General features: G+C 42.7%; 1 protein-coding gene across 1 annotated transcript; it reads left to right on the top strand.

The window, feature by feature from the left end:
- The first annotated feature begins 2,669 nt into the window (after positions 1 to 2,669).
- On the top strand, positions 2,670 to 24,151 carry LOC139405911 (sodium channel regulatory subunit beta-1-like). The gene is made up of 6 exons (XM_071148356.1): positions 2,670 to 3,052; positions 14,082 to 14,248; positions 17,109 to 17,346; positions 21,409 to 21,550; positions 21,790 to 21,861; positions 22,122 to 24,151. The coding sequence occupies exons 1-5, from the start codon at positions 3,001 to 3,003 to the stop codon at positions 21,854 to 21,856; spliced, it is 666 nt and encodes a 221-aa protein (XP_071004457.1). The 5' UTR covers positions 2,670 to 3,000; the 3' UTR covers positions 21,857 to 21,861; positions 22,122 to 24,151.
- Positions 24,152 to 24,423: the final 272 nt, after the last annotated feature.

Below are 24,423 nucleotides of genomic sequence, written 5' to 3'. Positions count from 1 at the left end.
TGTAGGGAGGTCATACAGGCACGTGGAGGCCACACACACTACTGAGCCTCATTTTGACTTGTTTAAGGACATTACATCAAAGTTGGATCAGCCTGTAGTGTGGTTTTCCACTTTAATTTTGAGTGTGACTCCAAATCCAGACCTCCATGGGTTGATAAATTTGATTTCCATTGATCATTTTTGTGTGATTTTGTTGTCAGCACATTCAACTATGTAAAGAAAAAAGTATTTAATAAGAATATTTCATTCATTCAGATCTAGGATGTGTTATTTTAGTGTTCCCTTTATTTTTTTGAGCAGTGTATAATGACCCCCTTACCAACAGGCCCACTTTTACCACATTCTTGCCTGCATACAACTTTTACACCTCTCTGTACATGCCGGGACAAGTGGTAGTAGTGGTGTGCTGTGGCGGGTTTGGCAAGCACTATGCTTTTAATTTAAGGATCAGACCCTTTTATCCAATTTTTGCATAAAATGACATACCCTAATCTAACTACCTGTAGCTCAGGACCTGATGCAAGGAAATGCATATTCTTGCTACCATTTGAAAGGAAACACTTTGAAGTTTGTTGTGAAATTAGTATAGGAGAATATAACACATTAGATCTGGTAAAAGATACTACAATAGAAAAATACATGCACGGGCTCAAACTGTAGAACCCAGTTCATACATTTGAATGTAAAATTGATTTTATCAAACAAAACTGTACTACATTTTATCTCTGGGACCATTAGGATGACAAATCAGAGCCAGATTACAGAATGTAAGCACATCATTTACCTTCAGAGGTGAATGTATCAAACCAGTTGCCTTGATAAAAGTGTTTTGTTTTGTTGTGCACTCTCCTTAAACAATAGCATGGTATTTTTTTCACTGCAATGGTTACTCTATATGCATATCCTTGCTTCAGGTCCTGAGCTACAGGTAGTTAGATTAGGGTATGTCATTTTATGCAAAAAAATTGAACAAAAGGGTCTGATCCTTAAATTAAAAGCATAGTGCTTGCCAAACCCGCCACAGCGTTACGCTACGGCCCCGTTTCATAGGCCTATAGGCTCGGATTTGCCCATTTTACACTTATAATAGGCCCAGACAGTATGTTCAAGAAACATACGTGGGTTTTGCATGGGATGGAAACAATACATTAAATAATCAATGCCATCACATCCACATACCTCTCCTATCATCCCTCTCCATTCCACTGCTGCAAAACACTCCTCCTCCCCTCCTCCCCATTCATCTCCCTCCCCAACCTCTCTTTGCGCTCCCTGTCCCAAAGAGTGATATAGCCTAGATAGCCTTCCGAAGACCATGTCATTTCGCAGGCTCATCCGTTTTTTCACCCTCGGCGCTCTGGTCACCTATTCAATATCAAATTATGTTGAAAAATAGCCGGTTCGTATGCCTACTGTGGATATTATTTGAAAGTGCCTAGAATGAGAATCTTCGCGTATTTTTGCTGAACTGTGCCACGCTTCCCGCGCAGCGGCAGGTTTCTCTCAAACGCACCGAATTGCCTGGAAGGCAACAGTCGACACAAAACCTTGGAGTAGACGCAATGGAGAATTTAATCTAAAGAGGAACACATGGGGAAAGACACAAAGGAATAAGAGGGACCATACGTAAGGACAGATATTGCTCATAAACGCAGCATATCTTTTTCAAATGTGAAGTGGCCAGATGTGGAGAAAATGACGAATTTAATTCGGTTTTTAATTAGGCATTTTTATTTATTAATTCGGTGGGTTTGTATAGTCATATCCAACAATATATCGGAATGTAGCTTAGTATATCTATACGACCACTGCTAAAATAACAAATGGTACAAAGTTAGATCGGTCAATAGGCCTGCTGTAAAGTTATTTCTACATGCCTTCTTGGCCACAATCACTCTTAATTGCTGTCTATGGAATGACCTGTTATCCTGACCTGTAGGGACCAGTGTTACCAACAACAAAACAATAATAATAAAAACATGCACCGGTTTATTGGTATGAACAAGAACAAAAATGTAAGTAGGCAGACTGCAAGTACTCTGGATAAGCGCATCTGCTAAATGACTCAAATATAAATGTAAAACATCAATTATCATAAGTGTTGTGGAAGGATTTGTTGATGGACCTGCATCCTTATTTTTTGCAAATATAACACTTTTTTTTACATTGAATAGTGCATTACATCACCCAAACTCATTACACAATTATCTGTCTTCCAGGATATGCACAAATTCCATCAGACACACTAATGTTGTTTTCTACTTTCCGAGCCTAAACTCAACATGCCTTCCTGAAAAATCTAATCGCAAAGAATCACTGATCATATCAGCTGCTAGTCCATTTACCACATGTTGCTTTTTTCTGTGTGCACCCAGTCACATTGCCAACCAACGCGTCCAGATTATAAATAGTTGAACAAAAGCTTTAAATGAACAACCAGGTTTACTGAAACCTGAGGCGCAGTGCATTATTTCTTCATCATTGGTAACTAAATACGGGGGTGTGGAGACTGGACTCTGTACAGGCTGCACAGGCACGAGTCTGATTTAGTACGGAGGCCGGTGAGGTAAGGAGGAGGCTGTATATTCCTGACACTAACGGGGCACTGACAAGGACGCAGCCTAGAGCTGACCTCCTCCTCACCTGGCCACCCCCCCTCCTCCCCACACAGAGGGATGCCCCCCAGGCCGAGCAGCAGCTGAAGAGGAGGACAAAAAGGTTACTCTGACTGCGCCTCACCAGAAGAGGTCCTCCTCTCCTCTCTCAGACTGGTTGGGACGCGCCAGTTGAGTTTTCTTTTACTCATCCTCACCGGAGTGAGAGAGTGAAGACCTTTTGAAGATCCAGAGGTTCTTACTGTGGGATCACATTTATTTGGAGTAGCTGATAATAGACACAGACCTACAGTCTTGCTTTGTCTTTCCCTGTCTGTGGGGTGTGTGTGTGAGAGAGTGCTTGTGGGTTGGCACCGGTGAGAGCGTCTCCCTTCCCAAAGCCAGGATGTCTGCAGTTCAGCTGCTGCTGGTCCCGCTGGCGCTGTGGGCTCTGCAAGGTGAGTGGGCAGTGGGTGGTTGTCACGGCCACAGTCCAGTCTTCACTCTTTGTCTGTTCTTATAGGGGCCAATAAGCATAGAGGTCCAGTACTGTGGTATGATCAGAGTGGCCGTGCTGTGTGCATGGTCAGCTTTTGAGAGGAGAAGGGTGTGTGAATCTTTGTTGGTTTAGCCTTAGTTACAGGGACTCTGACTGTTATAGTAACACTGATTGTTAAATAATAGAGATACAGTATATTGAATGTCCTGTGCACTGTTTAACCAAGTGTTCCTTCCCATTGACTGCAATAAACAAGACCCGTGTGTACTTCTCTGTATATGTGTGTGTGTGTGTGTGTGTGTGTGTGTGTGTGTGCGTGTGCGTGTGCGTTTCCCTCATTTTGCCGGAATGCTCACTAAAAGCTTAAAATAGCTGTTATTGTTTTCAGAGCGAATAACGAGATGAGATGAGGCCATGCGTTTGAGTTAAAATGGAGGGCTCATTAGCGGCAGCATGGACCAGTCTAGAACAGTGTAGATTAGTACCTGTACTCACTGTTGCTTAATCTGCCACACAACCCCGCTGTGTCTACCCCCCTAGCATCGTGGAGAACAGAATGGACTGTGCTGTGAGGTGTGCTTCACTATGGTATGCATACAACAAATCTATTACAGTATGCACAAATGCGTTCTGAATCCATATTACATGTACAGTGCTGTGAAAAAATCATTTGCCCCCTTTCAAATTTTCTCTCCGTTTGCATATTTTTGATACTGAATGTTATCAGATCTTCGACCAAAACCTAATATTAAATAAAGGGAACCTGAGAGAACAAATGACACAACAATTACATATTTATTTAATTTATTTCATAAACAAATTATGCCACACCCATTGCTGACAGTCGGAAGTTTACATACACTTAGGTTGGAGTCATTAAAACTCGTTTTTCAACCACTCCACAAATTTCTTGTTAACAACTATAGTTTTGGCAAGTCTGTTAGGATATCTACCTTATACATGACACAAGTCATTTTTACAACAATTGTTACAGACAGATTATTTCACTTATAATTCACTGTATCACAATTCCAGTGGGTCAGAAGTTTACATACGGGCCTCCCGGGTGGCGCAGTGGTTAAGGGCGCTGTACTGCAGCGCCAGCTGTGCCATCAGAGTCCTGGGTTCGCGCCCAGGCTCTGTCGTAACCGGCCGCGACCGGGAGGTCCGTGGGGCGACGCACAATTGGCCTAGCGTCGCCCGGGTTAGGGAGGGCTTGGTCGGTAGGGGTGTCCTTGTCTCATCGCGCACCAGCGACTCCTGTGGCGGGCTGGGCGCAGTGTACGCTAGCCAAGGTGGCCAGGTGCACAGTGTTTCCTCCGGCGCATTGGTGCGGCTGGCTTCCGGGTTGGATGTGCGCTGTGTTAAAGAAGCAGCGGCTTGGTTGGTTGTGTATCGGAGGACGCATGACTTTCAACCTTCGTCTCTCCCGAGCCCGTACGGGAGTTGTAGCGATGAGACAAGATAGTAGCTACTACAACAATTGGATACTACGAAATTGGGGAGAAAAAGGGGTAAAATTAAAAAAAAAAATAAAAAAAAAAATAAAAAAAAGAAGTTTACATACACTAAGTTGACTGTGCCTTTAAACAGCTTGGAAAATTCCAGAAAAATAATGTCATGTCTTTAGAAGCTTCTGATAGGGTAATTTACATCACTTGGGTCAATTGGAGGTGTACCTGTGGATGTATTTCAAGGCCAACCTTCAAACTTAGTGCCTCTTTGCTTGACATCATGCGAAAATCAAAAGAATTCAGCCAAGACCTCAAAAATAAAATTGTAGACCTCCACAAATTTCCAAACGCCTGAAGGTACCACGTTCATCTGTACAAACAATAGTATGCAATTATTAACATCATTGGACCACGCAGCCATCATACCGCTCAGGAAGGAGACACGTTCCGTCTCCTAGAGATGAACGTACTTTGGTGCAAAAAGTGCAAATCAATCCCAGAACAACAGCAAAGGATCTTGTGAAGATGCTGGAGGAAACCGGTACAAAAGTATCTACATCCACAGTAAAACGAGTCCTATATTGACATAACCTGAAAGGCCGCTCAGCAAGGAAGAAGCCACTGCTCCAAAACAGCCATAAAAAAGCCAGACTACGGTTTGCAACTGCACATGGGGACAAAGATCGTACCTTTTGGATAAATGTCCTCTGGTCTGATGAAACAAAAATAGAACTGTTTGGCCATAATGATCATCATTATGTTTGGAGGAAAAAGGGGAAGCACGGGGGTGGCAGCATCATGTTGTAGGGGTGCTTTGCTGCAGGAGGGACTGGTGCACTTCACAAAATATATGGAATCATGAGGGGGGAAAATTATGTGGATATATTGAAGCAACATCTCAAGACATCAGTCAGGAAGTGAAAGCTTGGTCCCAAATGAGTCTTCCAAATGGACAATGACCCCAAGCATACTTCCAAAGTTGTGGCAAAATGGCTTAAGGACAACAAAGTCAAGGTATTGGAGTGGCCATCACAAAGCCCTAACCTCAATCCCATAGAACATTTGTGGGCAGAACTGAAAAAGTGTGTGCGAGCAAGGAAGCCTACAAACCTGACTCAGTTACACCAGCTCTGTCAGGAGGAATGGGCCAAAATTCATCCAATTTATTGTGGAAGGCTACCCGAAACATTTGACCCAAGTTAAACAATTTAAAGGCAATGCTACCAAATACTAATTGAGTGTATGTAAACTTCTGACCCACTGGGAATGTGATGAAAGAAATAAAAGCTGAAATAAATCGTGGTGGTGATCTTAACTGACCTAAGACAGGGAAGTTTTACTAGGATTAAATGTCAGGAATTGTGAAAAACTGAGGTGTATGTAAACTCCCGACTTCAACTGTGTATAAAATTGAGCACACAGCCATGCAATCCCCATAAACAACCATTGACAGTAGAATGGCCTTACTGAAGAGCTCAGTGACTTTCAAAGTGGCACCGTCATAGGATGCCACCTTTCCAACAAGTCAGTTCGTCAAATGTATGCCCTGCTAGAGCTTCCCCGGTCAACTGTAAATGCTGTTATTGTGAAGTGGAAATGTCTAGGAGCAACAACGTCTCAACCACGAAGTGGTAAGCCACACAAGCTCACAGAACGAGTGCTGAAGTGTGCAGCGCGTTTAAATCGTCTATCCTCGGTTGCAACTACAGAGTTCCAAACTGCCTTTGGAAGCAACGTCAGCACAAGAACAGTTCATCAGGATCTTCATGAAATGGGTTTCCATGGCCGAGCAGCTGCACACAAGCCTAAGATCACCATGCGCAATGCGAAGCGTCGGCTGGAGTGGTGTAAAGTTCGTCGCCACTGGACTCTGGAGCAGTGGAAACGCGTTCTCTGGAGTGAATCAAGCTTCACCATCTGGCAATCCGAGTTTGGGGAGTGCCCTTTCCTGTTTCAGCATGACAATTCCCCCGTGTACGAAGCGAGATCCATACAGAAATGGTTTGTCGAGATCGGTGTGGAAGAACTTGACCGACCTGCACAGAGCCCTAACCTCAACTCCATCGCACACATTTGGGATGAATTGGAATGTAGACTGCGAGCCAGGTCTAATTGCCCAACATCAGCGCTCAACCTCACTAATGCTCTTGTGGCTGAATGGAAGCAAGTCCCTGCAGCAATGTTCCAACGTCTAGTGGAAAGCCTTCCCAGAAGAGTGGGGTTATAGCAGCTAAGGGCGGACCAACTCCATATTAATGCTGATGGTTTTGGAATGAGATGTTCGACGAGCAGGTTTCCACATACTTTTGGTCATGTAGTGTATCTGTTTGGGCTTCTTGTAGTTAATTTGCTGTCTTCAAATTATTTGTAATAACGGTCCCATCCCCCGACCATTTCCTGAAGAACAAAATTGTCACCATGCGGAATCAAGATCATGATCCCAACTCTGTGTGAGAAACCTGTATGTTTTTAGTTGAATGGATGTACACACATTGCCTGTCTACCCAAACTCCTTGCTCCGGCCAAATGCTACACCACGACCACGGACGTTAGTTTCTTCTCCGCAATTAGTCTGGATCTGAGTACCTCCCAGACGATTTCTAGAACGCTAATGAATTCTTACCATTCTGATGTGGGTAAAGCAGCATTTGGAGAATTCGTCATCGGCTTTATTACTCGGATTGGTTAGAGATGATCCAATCGCTGATGACATTTGTACACCACCCCTCATTTTGACGTCACCACAAACGACTTCAATGATTGCAGTCAGACTGAAGTGTGTAGTGAACAGAACAGCGGAAGAATTCAGAGGCGTCAGGTAATTACGCACACGTGGCCCTAACTATTACAGAGTGGTGGTGAAGTGGTGAGTACAGTGTATACTGTATGTGTGTATTTATGTATAAGTACGTGCTGTGTGGTTTTGCTTCCGTGTCGCATGCTTTGTTTATGCTGAGGCTCTGAATACAAAATAGGAAGCATTTCCTTAAATGGGAGATTTAGGGGGAGCTTATCTCCCCCAGCCAAACTCTGTCCCCCTCTCACCCAGCCCCTGTAAACGAAACAACCGCTGCCACCACTTGTTGTCCCAAATGTAGGACACACAGTATGCCCCACCATGTCCCCATCTAAACCTGCCCCCGTTAGCAGTACCCTCAGGACACACAGTTTACCCTCGCTGGCAGCACTACAGCCAAATCTCTTAAAATGATGTCAGTGCAGCAAAAGAATGGGGGGGTGGAGAGAATGGAGAGTTGCTGCACAAAGAGAGCTGCAGAGTGATGGAGGACAATGAGACCAGGTTGAAAAAAATAGTTTTTGAGAAAAAGGGAGGGGGGGAGAGAAGGAAGAGAGAGAGAGAGAGAAGGAGGAAGAGAGAGGTTGGGGTGGAGGTATGAGTGTTATGCAACAGCACTTGTGTAACAGGTAAATAAAGCATCCTGTCTGTCTGCTGGACCGGCCAAGTGAAGGCAGCCCAAAGAGAGACAGGGTCTGGCGTGCTGTGCACATCTGTACCCATTCAGGGAGAGAAGATGAGAGAGGACAGACAGAGAGACAGACAATGGGTGATGATAAGGACAGACAGACAGAATCCTCAAATAAGTCTGGTCTTCAAATATATGAGAGTGAGACAGGTAGATGAGAGTTGGACAGGCAGATGAGAGTTGGACAGGTAGATGAGAGTTGGACAAGCAGATGATTGAGACAAGTACATGGGAGTGAGACAAGAAGACCAAAATGGGCCGATCTCATTTTTCCCCAATATGACTAAACTGTATACTACCTTGCCTCGTTTGTCCTTGCTGTTGACAAGTGTAAAACATAAACACATATCAACTCTAAAGACTGGCTGTTAGAGAGACCAGCCCAGGCCCATAGACCCATATCCTGTCAAATGGACGAGCAGGAATTGCTAGAGGACGAGGTTAATGTTAGTGGATTACTGGAAGTGGCAAGCCTCTCCAAACATCTCGAGCACTCTGGATGAGATCAATTCAATAGTTCATAGCTTCAATTAAGATCAACGTCATTTTTTCACTTGCCCATTTCAAATAGCCCTCCCAAAGGCTATCCTAATTGATGGACTGAAATTGTGTGTGCTAACATCTGGGATAGGAAGACTGAACATGGAAATGCAGCAGCCATTTCACTGATAAGATCATTCATATACTTGCAGTTGTGATCTGGATCAAGCTTCTCCTAGGTGTTCAGAATAGCCTCAAAATAAAATAAATTATTAAATCTGTAAATTTGATGGAAGGTGTAATCTATCCGTTTAATCTAATCCGCTAATCTGGACCATGACTAAATGTTCTAATTGAGCACACACACACACACACACACACACACACACACACACACGATAGATAAACTGACTGTTGGTCATAGAGCCTCTATTCTTGGCACTCTGTTCCTAGTCAGTCTAGACAGGCAGGCACCACTGATGCGGGGTCCTCCGTAAGAGGGGACATGGCGGCTTCTCTCCCTCCCTCTTTCCCTCTCTCTGGGTCTGCCCATGAGTCAAAGCAGTTCAGCCTCAGGTTGAACCAGTTCACACACACACACACACACACACACACACACACACACACACACACACACACACACACACACACACACACACACACACACACACACACACACACACACTATTGGGCCTGGAGACAGGGAGAGGGGAGGATAGGACTCCAAAGTCATTTCCTGATGGGTGTCTCACGACAACACACACACGTCTGAGTGTGTGTGTGTCAGAGACCAAGACAGAGTGAGATAGGCAGCACGAGAGAGATATGGAGTTGAGCAAGGGCAGACAAGGATAAATGATCACTAGTGGGTTTGGTATCCATTAAGCAGGGAGGTAGTGATTTACGGGAGAGCATTTAGTTCATCAATATACTTGTCTGTTTCGAAGTTGGATAAATGGCCCTACTAGATAGATATTAGACAACAAACACTGCAGGCTGTGTCCCAATCGACAAGATGCTGCCTTTTGAGCATTTAAGGGCAGGACGGTGTTTCTATAGATGTGTCTTTTAGGGCATGTGACATGCTCTCTTTGCCTGAACTGATAGAAGTCCCCAGACCACACTTCAATGTACAGTACTATGGACAACTCCTTCCCTGGAGATTCTAATTCAAATATAGAAAAAGCCTAGGGGAGTGTCAAGAGGCCATTTTCAGCACAGGTCCAAGAATTATTCAGGCATCCTCAAATGCAGTCACTTCACTAGCTGCCAGCGACGCTGGTCTAGATATGTCAATTTCTCTGAGAAAATGAATGCAACAAACAGTACATTACACGTATTTGTTCCTATGGAAAGTTCCTTTCTTGGTTAGTGTCCAGGGACATGTCAGGGATGTGTGCTATTTCCCCAGGCCGAGGGTGTGTGTGTGCATCTCCACTGTGAATGGGTGATAACCTTGTCATGGAAACTGACGTGATCTGCTTCCCTTCTGTCTCTCTCCTTCTTTCCTTCGCTCTATAGATCCCTCTTTCATTCTCTCTATTTCTCTCTCTCCCTCCTTCACTCTACTGTAGATCACTCTCTTTTGTATGTTCTCTCTGCTTTTTCCTTCTATCTCCTCTTTGGCTCAGAGAATGACCTCCATCCATCCTCTTGCAATCCCTTCCGTTCCTAACAGTTGACTTACCAACATCAGTCTGTAGGGACTGACAGATAGACAGCCTTTTCAGGGACTGAACTATAACTCACCATTTTGTATTGTTGCATTCAGACTGAGGGCATTCAGTAAATTGATATCAACGGCTAATCCCCGCATGGGCTCCTCCTAATCTAATCTGCAGTTTCTGGAATATTAGTTGCATAAGGCAAATCTCTGCCCAACCGTCAACAGATTACGCAACGGATTTGGATATTGTGCTCTGTGTCTGTCACATTACCGGAAATTAGTTTGCAGAAGGTTGATGATACAGTTGAAGTCGGAAGTTGACATACACTTAGGTTGAAGTCATTAAAACTCGTTTTTCAACCACAAATTTCTTGTTAACAAACTATATTTTGGGCAAGTCGGTTAGGACATCTACTTTGTGCATGACACAAATCATTTTTTCAACAATTGTTACAGACAGATTATTTCACTTATAACTCACAATTTCCGTGAGTCAGAAGTTAACATACACTAAGTTGACTGTGCCTTTAAACAGCATGGAAAATTCCAGAAAATGATGTCATGGCTTTAGAAGCTTCTGATAGGCTAATAGACATAATTTGAGTCAATTGGAGGTGTACCTGTGGATGTATTTCAAGGCCTACCTTCAAACTCACTGCCTCTTTGCTTGACATCTTGGGAAAAACAAATGAAATCAGCCAAGACCTCAGAAAAAAAAATGTTAAACCTCAACAAGTCTGGTTCATCCTTGGGAGCAATTTCCAAAAGCCTGAAGGTACCACGTTCATCTGTACAAACAATAGTACGCAAGTATAAACACCATGGGACCACGCAGCTGTCATACCGCTCAGGAAGGAGACGCGTTCTGTCTCCTAGAGATGAACGCACTTTGGCGTGAAAAGTGCAAATCAATCCAAGAACAATAGCAAAGGACCTTGTGAAGATGCTGGAGGAAACCGGTACAAAAGTATCTATATCCACAGTAAAACGAGTCCTATATTGACATAACCCGAAAGGCCACTCAGCAAGGAAGAAGCCACTGCTCCAAAACCGCCATTAAAAAGCCAGACTACGGTTTGCAACTGCACATGGGGACAAAGATAGTACTTTTTGGAGAAATGTCCTCTGGTCTGATGAAACAAAAATAGAACTGTTTGGCCATAATGACCATCATTATGTTTGGAGGAAAAAGGGGGAGGCCTGCAAGCTGAAGAACACCATCCCAACCGTGAAGCACGGGGGTGGCAGCATCATGTTGTGGGGGTGCTTTGCTGCAGGAGGGACTGGTGCGCTTCACAAAATAGATGGCATCATGAGGAAGTAAAATTATGTGGATATATTGAAGCAACATCTCAAGACATCAGTCAGGAAGTGAAAGCTTGGTCGCTAATGAGTCTTCCAAATGGACAATGACCCCAAGCATACTTCCAAAGTTGTGACAAAGTGGCTTAAGGACAAAAAAGTCAAGGTATAGGAGTGGCCATCTCAAAGCCCTGACCTCAATCCCATAGAACTGAAAAAGCATGTGCAAGCAAGGAGGCATACAAACCTGACTCAGCTACACCAGCTCTGTCAGGAGGAATGGGGCAAAATTCACCCAACTTATTGTGGGAAGGTTGTGGAAGGCTACCCGAAATGTTTGACCCAAGTTAAACCATTTAAAGGCAATGCTACCAAATACTAATTGAGTGTATGTAAACTTCTGACCCACTGGGAATGTGATGAAAGAAATAAAAGCTGAAATAAATCATTCTCTCCACTATTATTCTGACATTTCACATTCTTAAAATAAAGTGGTGATCCTAACTGACCTAAAACAGGGAATTTTTACTATGATTAAATGTCAGGAATTGTGAAAAACTGAGTTTAAATGTACTTGGCTAAGGTGTATGTAAACTTCCGACTTCAACTGTAGGTCACTGAGTCTGCACTTTGTTTGGATGAGTCTATCCACTCTGCATGTTCTGTTCCTCTCGCTGTCTCTGCTATGAACAGCCGGCAGCAGCATCCACTCCTCCCCACTGTGCCTCTCTCCTCTCCTCTCGCTGTCTCTGCTATGAACAGCCGGCAGCAGCATCCACTCCTCCCCACTGTGCCTCTCTCCTCTCCTCTCGCTGTCTCTGCTATGAACAGCCGGCAGCAGCATCCACTCCTCCCCACTGTGCCTCTCTCCTCTCCTCTCGCTGTCTCTGCTATGAACAGCCGGCAGCAGCATCCACTCCTCCCCACTGTGCCTCTCTTCACTCCTCTTCAAACAACGGCCTGCCACTGTTTGTGTGTCAGCATTATGTCCAGTCTTGTGACCTCCCCCAACCAACTCTCTAATTTGATGGATGATATGGTGGTCGTGTGAAATGTTGGTCGTGTGAAGTGTTATGGGTCCTCATGTCTGTGTTTCTTCCAGGTCCTTTCCTTTCTGAGCAGTCAAAACTTGCCATCCCAGTCCCCTTTCTACATGTCTGTCTGCATGGGCTGTCTCCCGACCCCCCCTCTCCCCGTGTAGAAGTAGCTGATGTGATTAAACTGTTGTTGATGTTAACTTTCTCTCCTCCTCCCCTTCTCTCTGCAGTGAATCAGCAGGAATTACACCTGTGCCCTCCTCTGCCTCTCCTAGAAATGGCTGTTAACTCTCTCTCTCTCTCGCTCTTTCCTCCCACCTTCTTTTCCTCCCTCTTTCCTTCCTTCCCTCACGCCCTCCCTCTGTTTCTTCCTCTTTCTCTGCAGTATTCTGCAGCATTGTCTCTCTCTCTCTGTCTTCATCTGTATCAGCATTCAGTGTTGCAATATTTATTTCAGAGAGTTCTCACGTTGGTGCATATCAGGTACTGTAGTATATTATGAATGGTGACTATGAAATTCAACCAAACTATGCATTGGTTTATTTTTCAAGTCACTTTTCATCTGACAGCCTGTGCAATGTGTATCCTGTCCCCTCATCTCATTACGGTTGAACAAAACACATCGCCAGAGGTCAAAGCTGAAAATAGCCCGAGATCATTGGTTGAGAGCGATGCAGGTGCAGATGCCTTTGTGGAAACTGCAGGGTGCAGTTTGAGAAAGAAACACTTGCAGTTACAGGTGTGTTGCTCTCGGCCGATGTACAGTATGTGACATGATGGCATATATAGACTTATGCGTCTATATATGCAAGTAGCTTACTTATATATACCTCGCAGACAGGCTGCAAGGAGACTAGCATCGCTCACTGCAATCTGTTTATTTCCCCTCAATTTCTACATCCAGGTCACCTTTAGCCAAACAAGCTACAATGGCTAATTCGTCAATAGACTATATGAATCTGAAAAAAACAAAACACAATTGACCAAAACGACAACAAAACGTATATCGAAATTATGAGTGGAAATAAATAAAAAATGCAAGAATTTATGCCCTGATATTGAAAAAAAGACAAGCATGTTATGAGCGATAGGAGCAAGCACGCAGAACAAAAACTCTTAATTATATCATTACCATATCATTATCATATTATCTGCCAATTCAATTGACAAGCATTAGGAGACAGTTTGCCTGCAACGTATTAAGATAATATCACTAGAGCGTTGGTCTTGTGTCGGCCTGTTCTCAAGCCATGGATCAATGAACAAGGATCACTACCCATGATGGCTCTCAGGCTTACTTCAGATTTACTCGTACACTGCACTCCATTTTAAGTGAACGTGGTTATAGTGACCAACCGTTTATAGTGATCAAATGATCGTGCTGCACGGATGTGACCACTGTAAAAGAGGAGTGCACTCCCACTGGGCATGGACGTCAATTCAACGTCTATGCCACATTGGAAACAATGTTGATTCACCCAGTGGTCTGTAAAGCCAAATATCCATGGCTAGCACCAAATATCCATGGCTAACTGTATGTTTGTTGTACTTTCTCTCTCCTCAGCGCCTCTATGCCATGGAGCCTGTGTGGAGGTGGACTCTGACACTGACGCAGTGGTCAGCGAAGGCTTTAAGCTGGGCTGCATCTCCTGTAAGATGAGGGGCGAGGTGCCCGCCGAGGCCACTGTTGAATGGTCCTTCATGCCCAAAGGGGAGAGCGAGTTCACAAAAGTGAGTAGACATGGATCCATAGGGACAGTAGTGGGATATATCCCAATTATCTCTCCTCTTCGCAAAATGTGCACCTGTTCACTTCCCATCATTGATTTAAAAGGAAATGACTGGTAGAATAAGTATGGTACTCCCACCAGCCCGACTGCAGTGCTTTTACATTTGTGGGAAGTAGTGAATGAGTGCACACTTCAGGGGAAAATACTTATTGTTGAGACACACCTTCAATTCTCCACATCTCTCCTAAACTAAAAAACACTCTATTGGTTGACCTAGCTAACTATGGCTAGGCTACTCGTGATGTGTTGCTTGTTTGTTTTTTTGCTTTTGACACAGCTTTGAGATGATGAAAACCGCTATAAAGAACATAACAAATCAATTATTAAAGTGTGCACTCACGCACTCACCGACATGGATTTAAAGGATTGGATTGGTGTTAACATTGGCTAAAGGGGGTTTAAATCCATGACAGGGAGTGTGCAAGTGCACAATAAGTGATCCCTCCCAGCAGAGTTGAAAAAGTATCCCCATTCATTCTGTGGGGATTGACCCCACCGAGAGTCAATGAGGTAGCTAAGCAGGTTGACTTGTCTGTTGTATCAGCAACAAAGGCAGGCCTTTTAGTTTCAATTTGGAAACAAGGTTTCATACGCAATTCATGAATGTTAGAGCACAACTGAACACAATGACTACCAAGTCATCACACTTGCTGTACAATGGAGACACATCAAGATAGATCATTTTAACTCATTCACTAAAAAGACAAAACACATCAATCAAAACAAGCATGGTTACATTTCATTCACAATTTCTATGTCAGCAAAACAAGTAGTCTCTTCTCCAGTGAAATGGGAGCTATCATTTATCATGAGAAAGAGCATCACAGCCATGCATTTTTCACGACAGGCTCTTTTCCTCAGTGTCAGATGTAAACATACACAACTTTCCCTACAAGGAAGGAGTCTGTTCCAACATCAATACAGGGTAGCCATTAGCTATTAAATCCCTCCAGCACATAACAGCATACATGAGGAGAGAGATCCCATTAGCTCTGTTTGTTTCTAAACAGCTAATGCATCAGGAAGTGATTCAGGCAGGCCGTGACTAAGACGGCCTCAACAAGGGCTCCTGCTGGGAGTTGCCACAGCCAGTTGCCTGGTTTGACACTACAATATTTGGAAACTGTGAAACAAAAATTTGGATGTTAAGTGGTGAATCCATTTTAGACCAGTGTGCATAACTAAAACAATCTCTTATTGATAGCAATGCATGATTTACATGAGTTATTGTGTGTACATATCCATACAAGTTAGGATTCAGCCCTCAGTTACTACAACATGCTGAGCATAATGCTGAAAGCATATACTCAAAAACAATAAAGGCTCTAAACTATTATGCATCAATAGCCGCTAGTAGGGGCCTCGTATTTCATCCAGTAACTTCAAACAAAAGAAAGCTCAGATTGATCTCGTGAAACCGAACCCCAAGCAGAGGTCAGGGCTGGAGGTCAAGAGCAGAGTGACAGGGGTTAGACCTCTGACCATGCTATTCAGCCTGTTGTTTCATAGGTGTCAAGGGGCAGAGTCAGAAGACCTTTATGCCTGTAGACCAGTCACTTCACCTGTCACTGTAGGTGGTCTTGTGTGGCTCATTTGGTAAGAGTGTGGCACTAGTAACCTCAGGGTTGTTGTTCGATTCCTTCTGGGGTCACATATTCTAAAATGTATGTTTTGTCTAATACAAAGCTCTTTGGATTAAAATGTATACACTAAATGACTTATTATTATTATTATTATATTGTTTTACTGTAAAAATAAGAATCCCTGTTATAGACATGCATGCTGGACCAGGAAAAACACTGCACATGATACTTGTACTCGTTGATGTAAATTACTTAAGTAAAAATACTTGGATGTTTTTTTTTACTCCATACGTTTTCCCTGACACCTAAAAGTACTCGTTACATTTTGAATGCTTAACAGGACAGGAAAATGGTCTAATTCACACACTCATCAGGAGAACATCTCTGCCTCTGATCTGGCAGACTCACTAAACACATGCTTCGTTTGTGAATTATGTATGAAGGTTGGAGTGTGCCCCTGGCTAGCCGTACACTTTAATAAAATAAGAAAATGGTGGAGTCTGGTTTGTTTAATATAAGGAATTTGAAATTATTTATACATTTTCTTTTAATACTTAAGTATGTTTTCGCAATTACATTTACTTTTGATACTTAAGTATATTTAAAAGCAAATACTTTCAGACTTTTACTCAAGTAGGATTTTACTGGGTGACTTTCACATTTACTTGAGTTATTTTCTCTTAAGGTATCTTTACTTTTACTCAAGTGTGACAATTGGGTGCTTTTTTCAACACTGCTTATACTGTACTAACCAAACCGCTTTAGAAATTACTTAATCTTTTTTTGAAATCACTCCATAATAAAATCATAACAGAATCAAAGTACCTGATTGAGCACTTAGTCCAGAGATATGAGCCCTTGTTAGTCCAGAGATACGAGCCCTTGTTGATGCAGAACATTGGTGCTTTGATTAAAGTGCTGCACAGATTTCATCCAGTAATGTAAAAATCCTAATATGATCTGCCCAGCATGAGTGTGTTGGCTCACCAAACCCTGTCTCATATAACCTAGAATCGAAACGAAATAATCTTGCTTAAACCAGAATAGCAGGATCCTCGATGTACACCCCTGGACAGGATGCTAGTCTATTGCAAGGCCTTTCCCCAAATACATCTCCTTAATGCAGTCTTTGGTATGACATGACCAAGGTTCAAACAGCCTACCTTCCAATCTCAGGGCATACGCTCCCCCCCCCCATCCCATTGTGTTCTCCGACAGATCTACAGCTACGAGGATCTGATGAGCGACATCCCGGACGAGCGCTTCTACGAGCGTCTGGACTGGAACGGCAGCAAGAAGACCAAGGACCTGCAGGACGGCTCCATCTACATCCTGAACGTGACGTGGAACGACACGGGCACCTACCGCTGCATCTTCAACCGCACCCTCACCTTCACCTCCTACGGGTTCCACACTGACGTCACCAAGATTGTCCACCTCAACGTGGTGCCAAGACGTAAGGCAGGGTTAGGTCTAGGTCTAGACACAAACGAACACACACACAAACAGTATAGTAGACACACACCCTTATCTGGGGATAGGGGAGAGGGAGATAGGAGGGGAGGGTGGAAGAGAGGGAAATACTGTAGTACACTCAGATCACCCTTGTGAAAATAGTGCCATGCCATGGGCGTACTTACACCCTGCATGGAGAGGGTGAAGAGTTGGAGGGGAGAGAGGGTAGTGGGGTAGAGGGAGGGAAGGAAGGAAGGAAGGGAAGAGAGGGCAGGAGTTGACCGACACTCAATGTCCATGCCTGAATTGACAAAAGTGGTAATATTGTCCAAGCGGATGATGAACAAGGTGCATGAGTTATATGATTTTGATTTAGGGTCAGGGTTAGATGGCCCATGGTAGGTTGGACCATGTTCCAAAATGGAAGCATTGATATCAAAATCAAGGACATGTGACAGAGGGACGAACAGAAAACAGTCATACATCTCATTATCTACACAGAATCAAGGACATGTGACAGAGGGGCGAACAGGAAACAGTCATACATCTCATTATCTACACAGAATCAAGGACATGTGACAGAGGGACGAACAGAAAACAGTCATACATCTCATTATCTACACAGAATCAAGGACATGTGACAGAGGGGCGAACAGGAAACAGTCATACATCTCATTATCTACACAGAATCAAGGACATGTGACAGAGGGGCGAACAGGAAACAGTCATACATCTCATTATCTACACAGCTGCTGATGGATGGTAAGTAGTAGTAGCCCCGTCACAGAAGCGGCCACAGCTGTCATTAAGTCTCATATCTTGCAATCCAAAGGCTCAGCCACGCCAATGATTATCCAACAGATCACTGTCAATGACAGCTGACCATTAAGTAGATACTGTATCAAAAAAGACATACAGTAGAGACATAGATACAGTGCTTTCAGAATGTATTCACACCCCTTGTGTTTTTTGGCCCTGGCCTACACACAATACCCCATAATGTCAAAATAGAATCATGTTTTAATTATTTTTTATTTTTTTAAATATACAACAATGAAAAGCTGAAATGTTTTGAGTTAATAAGTATTCAACCCCTTTTTTATGGCAAGTTATGGCCTAAATAAGTTCAATAAACATTTCCTTACTAAGTCATGTAATACATTTCATGGACTCACTCTGTGTGCAAAAATAGTATTTAACATTTTTATTTAACCAGGTAGGCTAGTGGAGAACAAGGTCTCATTTACAACTGCGACCTGGCCAAGATAAAGCAAAGCAGTGCGACAAAAAACAACACAGAGTTACACATAGGATAAACAAAAGTAGAGTCGATAACACAATAGAAAAATCGATATACTGTGTGTGCAAATGGAATAAGGAGGTAAGGCAATAAATAGGCAATAGTAGCAAAGAAATTACAATTTAGCAAATTAACACTGAAGTAATAGATGTGCAGATGATGTGCAAGTAGAAATACTGGTGTGTAAACGAGCAAAAAAGTAAATAAAACAATATGGGGATGAGGTGGTTGGGTGGGCTATTTACAGATGGGCTGTGTACAGGTGCAGCGATCGGTAAGCTGCTCTGACAGCTGATGCTTAAAGTTAGTGAGGGAGATATAAGTCTCCAACTTCCGCGATTTTTGCAATACGTTCCAGTCATTGGCAGCAGAGAACTGGAACGAAAGGCAGCCAAAGTGGGTGTTGGCTTTGGGGATGACCAGTGAGATATACCTTCTGGAGTGAGTGCTACAGGTGGGTGTTGTTATGGTGACTAGTGAGCTAAGATAAGGCGAGGCTTCACCTAGCAAAGACTTATAGATGACCTGGAGCCAGTGGGTCTGGCGACGAATATGTAGCGAAGGCCAGCCAATGAGAGCATACAGGTCGCAGTGGTGGGTGGTATATGGGGCTTTGGTGACAAAACGGATGGCATGGTGATTTTGTAAATGACATCGCCGAAGTCGAGGATCGGTAGGATAGTCAGTTTTACGAGGGTATGTTTGGCAGCGTGAGTGAAGGAGGCTTTGTGCGAAATAGGAAGCCGATTCTAGATTTAATTTTGGATTGGAGATGTTTAATATGAGTCTGGAAGGAGAGTTTACAGCCTAGCCAGACACCTAGATATTTGTAGCTGTCCACATATTCTAAGTCAGAACCATTCAGAGTAGTGATGCTAGTCGGGCGGGCGGGTGCAGGCAGCGATCTGTTGAAGAGCATGCATTTAGTTTTACTAGCATTTAAGAACAGAATCCACGGAAGGAGAGTTGTATGGCATTGAAGCTCGTTTGGAGGTTTGTTAACAGTGTCCAAAGAAGGGCCAGATGTATACCGAATGGTGTCGTCTGCGTAGAGGTGGATCAAGGAATCATCAGCAGCAAGAGCGACATGATTTTTGAATAACTACCACATCTCTGTATGCCACATACAGATAATTGTAAGGTCCCTCAGTTGAGCAGTGAATTTCACACACAAATTCAAATACAAAGACCAGGGTGGTTTTCCAATGCCTCGCAAAGAAGGGCACCTATTGAAGGGAAAAAAGCAGACATTGAATATCCCTTTGAGCATGGTGAAGTTACTAATTACACACTGGATGGTGTATCCCAGTCACTACAAAGATACAGGCGCCCTTTCTAACTCAGTTGCCAGAGAGGAAGGAAACCGCTCAGGGATTTCACCATGAGGCCAATAGTGACTTTAAAACAGTTAGAGTTTAATGGCTGTGATAGGAAAAAACTGAGGATGGATCAACAACATTGTTACTCCATAATACTAACCTAAATGTCAGAGTGAAAAGAAGGAAGCCTGTACAGTATGACAAATATTCCAAAACATGCATCCTGTTTGCGATAAGGCACGAAAGTAAAACTGCCAAAAAATGTGGCAAAGGAATTAACCTTTTTATGTCCTGAATAGAATTATGTTTGGGGCAAATCCAACACAATACATCAGAGTACCACTCTTCATATTTAAGCATAGTGGTGGCTGCATCATGTTATGGGTATGATTATCCCCGGAAAGGACTAACAAGTTTTTTTTCAAATAAACAGAAGCGTAATAGAGCTAAAAACAGGCAAAATCCTAGAGGAAAACCTGGTTCAATCTGCTTTCCAAAAGAATTCCCTTTTCAGCAGGACAATAACCTAAAACAAGGCCAAATATACACTGGAGTTGCTTACCAAGACGTCATTGAATATTCCTGTGGGGCTTGGTCACATTTTTTACTTAAATCGGCTTGAAAATCTATAGCAAGACTTGAAAATGGCTTTCTAGCAATGATCAACAACCAATTTGACAGAGCTTGAAGAATTTAAAAAATATTAATGGGAAATGATTGTACAATCCAGGTGTGCAAAGCTCTTAGAGACTTCCCCAGAAAGACTCACAGCTGTAACCGCTGCCAAAGGTGTATTGACTCAGGGGTGTGAATACATATGGACATGTAAATTAGCCATTTCTGTATTTCATTTTCAATAAATTTGCAAACAGTTCTAAAAACAAGTTTTCACTTTGTCAATATCGTGTATTGTGTCAATGGGTGAGACATTTAAAAAGATAAATGTAATCCTAATTTGAATTCAGGCTGTAACACAACAAAATGTGGAATAAGTCAAGGGGCATGAATACTTTTCTGAAGGCACTGTACACACATAGAGACCTACTGTACTGCTTTAATGGACCTGCATTCAGATTAAGGATTTGTCTCAAGAGAGGAGCGGTCAAAGACTTCCAAGAGCTAAATTGCTTTCATAATCCTAAGTAATATTTTAAAAGCTCCCACAACGGCCGATGCAGTGTCTCTAGAGTATTGGGTTTAGCAGCAAGCTTAGTCAACTCACCCACTACTTGAAGTCATTCCAACAGTTTTAGTTGAGATTAATGTTGACCTTGAAAAACTGGTCAATTTCCAGTGAAACACTGAACCCTTGTGGATGTCTGGGGATAATTGGTTCATCATGTTTTATGAGGCATCAGAAATTCAGAAACCTGTATATTTTCATTGAAATAGCTTCTAATTAATTAAGGCGGTCTCCTTCTTAACTCCTAATCTCTTTCTCTAGTGACCAGGGGGATAGCGTCCATCTTGTCCGAGGTGATGATGTATGTCACCATCGTTGGGCTGCAGGTATGGCTGGTGGTGGAGATGATTTACTGCTACAGGAAGATATCAGCGCAAGGCGAGGAAGCATTGAGAGAGAGCGCGTGAGTAAACACACACACACACTGGTCCAATTCATCACAGACACACACACACACACACAAGAGCACACACTTACACACTTTTTCCTCAATCTTCCTCTGAAAATATTTTCTTGCTCTGTAATTTCCTAGCTAAAACTGTTACTTTCTAACTGCCTCTCTCTATACCCTTTCCAACTGCCTCTCTCTATTCTCTTTCTAACTGCCTCTCTGCCCCCCTCTCTCCTATTCCTCACTCTCAGGGCGGATTACTTAGCTATAGCTTCGGAGAGTAAAGAAAATTGTGCAATGGTGGCAGTGACCGAATAGAACTGGTAGGTTTCCCCTCCTACTAATCCATAACTGGACTCTTGGCCGTTCATTGTCTGTTCTTTCCTTTACTCCTATACTGTCACTGATGGGAAGGAACTCATATCAGCACCCAGAACCAAATCAGCAACATTTGAATGTTAAAGGAGAAGTTCAGGATTTTACAACTTGATATTAGATGGTTTCTCCCCCTAAAATATAACTTCTCCTTTAATAGTGGATTCATGGCATCTATGTTTTCTTACAAGTTTTGTTTTCATTTCAGGTTAAATCATGGCTCCAAACGATGAATAGCTCTCGATAGCCCTTCAACACTTCACCCCTTCTTCCAGACTTCCATTATGACACCATCTCATTACCCCATCCAGGAGGAGCAGCCAAGAGGCTTGTCCAGAGAACAGATGGATGAGAAGTGAAACAGCCAATGGAAAAAAAAAGGACATTACTGTATTTAAATGCAAATATACAGCATGAGTGTACTATCGAGCAGTACTATAATATCAAAAAGAGAGTTGTATATACAGTACGTATGCTTAATTATGCAATCCAAATCTTCATTGTAATACTCCTACATTATATTAAGTTAGTTCATACATAGCATTGTACATTAAGTATAGATGCATGTGTAGTGATACATCATAACCATTGGCATTAATATGTTTCTAAAGGTCAATTTCAGGATTCAAAAGTGTGCTTGTATCAAAGCAATTAGAGATCAGAACTCAACTGCTATCTTACTTGGCTTCAGTAGCCGGTCTTGATCAGACCTTCAATGGCTATTATGCGCAGATCCAGACAAGCCTACCAGTATATTCAAAAGCATCCCAGTAAAACCTTAAGAAAGTTATGCATTCAGGTTAATGAAATGCGTACCCTGGGGAGTAGTAGCGTAACACACGGTTGACTAGCTGGGAGTAATGGATTGTACACATCCAGAGCAACTATTTCTGTTTGACAACATCTGTCTACCTGTTAAAAGGTTAAAGCATTAATGTTCTAGTAATGTTACCAATAGGATAACTCTCTCAAGCTCAAAAAGTACATTAGGATCAGGGCAAATTCACTATCCTGTGACTAGTGTAGGACTCATGCCTGTACATACTGTAGATCGAGAAGGACTGTAGCTAACTATTTATCAACGCAATGGAATCATTTTCACATAACCGGTAGGTCTCTGAGATTTCGCGAGAGAAACGGAGGGTTGTGATTAGATGGACATTCATTTGGACATCAGCTTGTGAGGGTTGCTTGTGTCAGACGACTTAAGGTAATGAGCATGGGCAATTCCTCAAAGCTATAATTATCCACCAATGTATCCTTCTATAAAGTGTCACATTATAGCAGTGCCATTTTTAAATGTTGAGACTATCATTCTACCGTTGTGACTGGAAACCTCCATACATTATACATATATTTATTGCAGTATAATTGCATTCTCTCCATATTTCATTAATGCTTAATTTGCTAGAATATCCTGACCATATTTACAACAACCAAGGGCATGTGATATTAGCTACCATTTTACTACCGTGGGAAACTACCACAATTTGTCCAGTGTGTCTGGAGCAGGAATGTCTGTGACTGGTCGAAGACCTGAAATGGTTTAAACAAGATGCTAAACTGGTTTAAAACAAGTTATTTAATGAAGATACCTAATGTGAGCAGAAACTATACTATATACATAGTGTTGGCTTAGTGCTCATATCGATCAGTCCCTATGGAGCAGAGTACAGTGAGCTGCTAGTGAAAACTGACATCCCTGTCGTTCCTATTTGGCAGTCAATTCTGAATTATACCTCCAGGGGCAGCTTAACACTGCCTAATGTGGACTGCCATGTCGCATGTATACTTTCTTGTAGAATGTCATTGGGATCTGGGTTTGCTACATTTGAAGTACAGAAAAGTGAAAGAATAATAGGATTGTTATCGCATGATAACTGCAACGCGTGAACAAATGATCATTCATTAGAATTAATGTTAAAGATTTTGAATTATTCAAAATTCCTTAAAAAAAAAAAAAAAAATCACGCCGATTTGGTCAGGTTAGAGTTTCTATTCACCTTTCACAGAACTTCAACATTAAATAGCGGAATATATGTTGGAAAAAACAACAGGCTTAAAACAGGGAATAATCTACTTCTGCTGTAATTAAAAATGTTCACTGAAGAGAGCTTTTCCAGTTCACATTACTATGGAAATGTTGCTTGCCAAAACAGTCAGCTTTATACCATAATACCATTGTCATGTGAGAATGGAGTAGGCTTTATGTCTGGTTTATTAAATCAAAACAATCTCTACCGTGTCAGATTATTATATTTGGGGAAATGTTTGTGGGAACTTTTTGGTCTCTTTCGCGCAGAGAGAGACAGAGTGTAATGATCTCATCTAAAGAGCATAGGGGCTACTGAAGTGTGGGACAGAAATGGCCTGTTGTACTGGCATGCAGTCACATGTATGGCTGTCAATGTGCTGTGGCTAACCTCATGATAGAGTACCTGACTGGAAACTGGTGATGTCACAGTGATGTAACATTTCCAGGAAATTGACGGGCTCACTGGGAGTCAGGA

Source organism: Oncorhynchus clarkii, chromosome 3 (assembly GCF_045791955.1).
Source record: "Oncorhynchus clarkii lewisi isolate Uvic-CL-2024 chromosome 3, UVic_Ocla_1.0, whole genome shotgun sequence".
Taxonomy (NCBI): domain Eukaryota; kingdom Metazoa; phylum Chordata; class Actinopteri; order Salmoniformes; family Salmonidae; genus Oncorhynchus; species Oncorhynchus clarkii.
Note: the sequence above shows the minus strand (reverse complement) of the source record. Positions and strands in the feature narration are given on the sequence as shown.